At 46.0% G+C, this 3,806-nt stretch overlaps 1 protein-coding gene across 1 annotated transcript in view; it reads left to right on the plus strand.

Moving 5' to 3' along the window:
- IFT172 (intraflagellar transport 172) overlaps positions 1 to 3,806 on the plus strand; it is a 46,408-nt gene that overhangs the window by 12,497 nt on the left and 30,105 nt on the right. Inside the window, 4 exon segments of the mRNA XM_009326907.1 lie at positions 1 to 63; positions 1,897 to 1,950; positions 2,474 to 2,577; positions 3,250 to 3,344. The exon segment at positions 1 to 63 is cut by the window's left edge and continues 93 nt beyond it. Of these exon segments, the coding sequence (XP_009325182.1) occupies positions 1 to 63; positions 1,897 to 1,950; positions 2,474 to 2,577; positions 3,250 to 3,344 (316 nt within the window).

The raw sequence follows: 3,806 nt of genomic DNA on the forward strand, positions 1-3,806 counted from the left end.
CTGGTGGCCCATACCTCAGACACATTACTGCTGGGTGACATCAGCTCCAGCAAGCTCAGTGAGGTACTGGAAAATCTGTGGCATTTCCTGAGTGTCAAATGCTTAACTTTGTAACTCAAAGGATGTGTTTTCTGCATGGGAACAATACATTTATTTTCAAAGAATCATAGAATAATTCAGGTTGGAAGGGAGGACTCTTATCAAAATTCCTACCCAAAGGAAGGTCAGTGTTAAATTCATATGTGGTTGCACAGGGCTTTAGCCAAGTTGATCTTGAAAACCTTCAAGGATGAAGATCCCACAGTTTCTCTGGTCCCCTGTTCCAATGCTTTACGGTCCTCCTGGGGGAAAGCTTTTTTCCTAAGTCTCATTGGAATCTCTGTTTTAATTTATGACTGTTTCTCACTGTGCATCTGCCAAAAAAAGCCTGGCATCACCTTATTAGAGATCTCTTAAGCCTTCCCTTCTCCAGGCTGACGAAGCCAAATTCCTTCAGCCTCTCTTTGTAATGCAAGTGCTTCAGCCCCAACCATCTTGATGGCACTGTACTGAACTTGATTCACGTTATCAATGTCTTGTACTGAGGGGCCCAAAACTGGATGTTATACATATGTACACTCCAAATGTGAATGTATGAATCTTAGTGTGTTTAAAAAAAAAAAAAACAACTCAGAAAAAACATTCATGACTGCAGTACCACAGCTTATGCCAGTACTATTTCTGATACCAAACAATCCATACAAAACTGTCCATACCCTGAGCCTCAGAGTGCACTGAGTGCTGAGCCTATGTGCCAAGCCTGGAGAACGTGGGCAGTAGGTTAGTGTCTGATAAAAGAAGTAGGCTTCAGGACATATTTGCTTTGTTCACACAGGTATCATATACTTCTAATCAGGCTAATGGTGTGCTAATCAATCTAGCAGGGAGCAAGAGCTCCTGACTACAGATTTGAGTTGGAGGACACAAACATTTAGTGGGCATGGTGGTGTTGGGTTGACGGTTGGACTCGATGATCTTGGAGGTCTTTTCCAACCTTAATGATTCTATGATTCTATGATTCTATGATTCTATGACACTGATACTTGATAATCCAACTGAAAATCTGTCCAGACTAAATTACCCAGGTTTCTCTACATCATGCTGCACAGAAGGGTTTTTCTTTCAGTTGCACAGCTATCCTCATGTCTTATAAAGAACAAGGTTGTGAGTAGTCATTTACCATCTTGCTGTCTCACTGGAGTTTAGTTGAAGTAGTAACGTGGAACTCTTGCACAAGGAGGGAAAAGGACAGCTGCAGCCTTGGCTTTCAGTTTTCTGCCTCTCTGACCACTTGCCTGTTGTCATCACAGTAACTACTGCATTATCCAGTGCTCTTCTCAAATTCCAAATCAGCTAGTCCCCCACTAGCACTGTACCGATCAGTCATTGCTAACATGACCCCAAAAAAGAAGGGTTTCGGCTACATGTGGTGTGGAGATTCTGCCCCCACAAATGGTAGCACTGATTCTGTGGAGAAGATTTACGGAGGCAAAGAGGCTGTTGGGGGTACTTTTTATAATCGAGTTAGTCTGAGGAAGGTGGAGAGGTGCCTATGAAAGAATAGGCTAGAGGGAGTACATTGGTCACATAAAGGCCTCTTGTCCAGAAGGCAATAAGATACTACACAAAGAGAACAGGAGTCTGAAGCAGAGGTTAAAAAAAGGAGAGGGAATTGAGGAACTTGCAGGCTGGGAATGACTGAACAACAGTGTTGACAGATGAAGTGCTGGAACATGATCCCTCTTGCTATCTGTTGTGGGAGTTGAGACCTGGACAGTAGACCACAATGCCTGCAACCTGGTCCCCTGCAGGAGCTGTCAGCCTGGCATTTGCTCACTCCATGCCATTACTTTTTAGGTAGCCTGGCAAGGATCTGGAGGGAATGAGAAGTTCTTCTTCGACAATGAGAACGTAAGTTGGATGGGACAAGATGCTACCCATGAATGCTGAGTAAAGCAGTGTGTGCACTGGCAGAAAAAATGTCAACTGCACTTCTGGAAAATCCTGTTTCTCAGCAGTTTCCTGGACTTACCCTCTCCATGCAGATCCTGATATGCTTCCTCCCATACTTGCCTTTTCCACATGCCAGGTACAGAACAAACTCAGTGTGTGGACTGTCAAGTCATATAAGTCATAACCCTATAGGAGAGAGGAGCAAGAAAAGAGCAACAGCCGGAGAGGATGTTAGAGGTACAGAATACAGCTGTCAGGGTGACAGCTTGGCTCCTGCAGGACTGATAGGCCCAGAACTAAAATCCCCAACTCTGAGGAAAAGCTGGCAGTCACAACAGGAAGCCAAGGACAATTCCTTACTCATCCCAGAGGGTTTGGATTTAGGCTTGTGTGCAGCAGAGTTCTTTTCTGCACACCTCACTGGTAGGTATGTGTGCTTACCTGGCTTTTCTGTAAGAGTGTATTCCCTTCTCACCTTCAGGTCTGCATGATCTTTAATGCTGGAGAGCTGACACTGGTGGAATATGGAAGCAATGACATCCTGGGGTCTGTCCGCACAGAGTTCATGAACCCTCATCTTGTCAGGTAAGTGTTCCACCTGCCTGTGTGGCCAGTACAGGCATTTTGTGAGAGTGACCTCAGATATATACACTTGGAAGTGTCCCACTCTGTAGAACGCAGCCCCCAGACACTGGGCCCTGAGTAATCTGCTTCTGACAGTGACCAATGATGAGGTTTAATTGTTCAGTTACACTTAATGGTTGTAAAGTTTTAGAAGCACAAGAGACCATTTTCCTCTCATACATGCTTATTGAAGCCTGACTTGGCTATTGCTGAGGGGGGACCTCCTGTGCATATACTCAGACATCTCTGCATCCAGCTGGTCCTAGTACAGCATTATCAGGGACTCTAGATGCCAGTAGGACTTCCTCTGTCCCTCTGAAATACCATACTCCATTTTCTGATTCAAGAGAAGGGAGGATCATGGGCTGCTCAGAGGTGGAAGCAGTGTAACTAATTTGCTACTGGGGACCCTGGTTCCAGAGGGGCAGCTTCTGGAGTGAAGCTATGAGTCAGAAAGGTTTGTTCTCATTTGAGGCAGCTGTAGGTACTGTGCAAGAGTCACAGGTCAGAGATCTGCAAGAGGCTCCATGTGCTTGGGGAAACTGCAGGTCAGTCTGGGAGGGACTACGTGATTCAATCCTGTGAATTTAGAGAGTAGTAAAGGTAACGGTCATCATTCCCTTCAAATAATAGTGTCCGTATCAATGAGCGACGGCAGAGAGGCGTGGAGGAGAACAAGAGACTGGCTTATCTGATAGACATCAAGACTATAGCAACAGGTGAATGAAAACTTCCCTCTCCTGTATTTTGCCAGCCTTCCTGATTCCTTTGTATTTTCTGTGCCAGCCAGCATATCCCTGAAGGCCCTCTGCATTCACTCTACCAAGCAGCAGATTCCTGAAGGTCCCCTTCTCATTCACTCTGCCTGGCAGCAGACCACTAGAGACCAGGCTGCCCTGCTTTTGACAGGTTGGCTGTCTGGTGTGGACACAGCTGTGGGGTGGCTGTGACTGTGTCCTGGACCTGAGATTCTGTGCAGTTCAGCATGATGATATTGCTGCCTGCACTGCCTGTGATCTGTGCATGCTCACAGAAAGGTGGAGAGAGTTACTGCTGTTGATAAGGCATCAAGATAAATTGTCACTGCAGTCTGCTTTTCACGTCACAGTGTGTTTGCCAGCGGGTCCTGCCCTAATTAGGTCCCAGGCACCTGATCCCCATGGGAAAGTATTGAATGTTCAGCACTTCGG

Source organism: Pygoscelis adeliae, unplaced genomic scaffold (assembly GCF_000699105.1).
Source record: "Pygoscelis adeliae isolate BGI_AS28 unplaced genomic scaffold, ASM69910v1 Scaffold487, whole genome shotgun sequence".
Taxonomy (NCBI): domain Eukaryota; kingdom Metazoa; phylum Chordata; class Aves; order Sphenisciformes; family Spheniscidae; genus Pygoscelis; species Pygoscelis adeliae.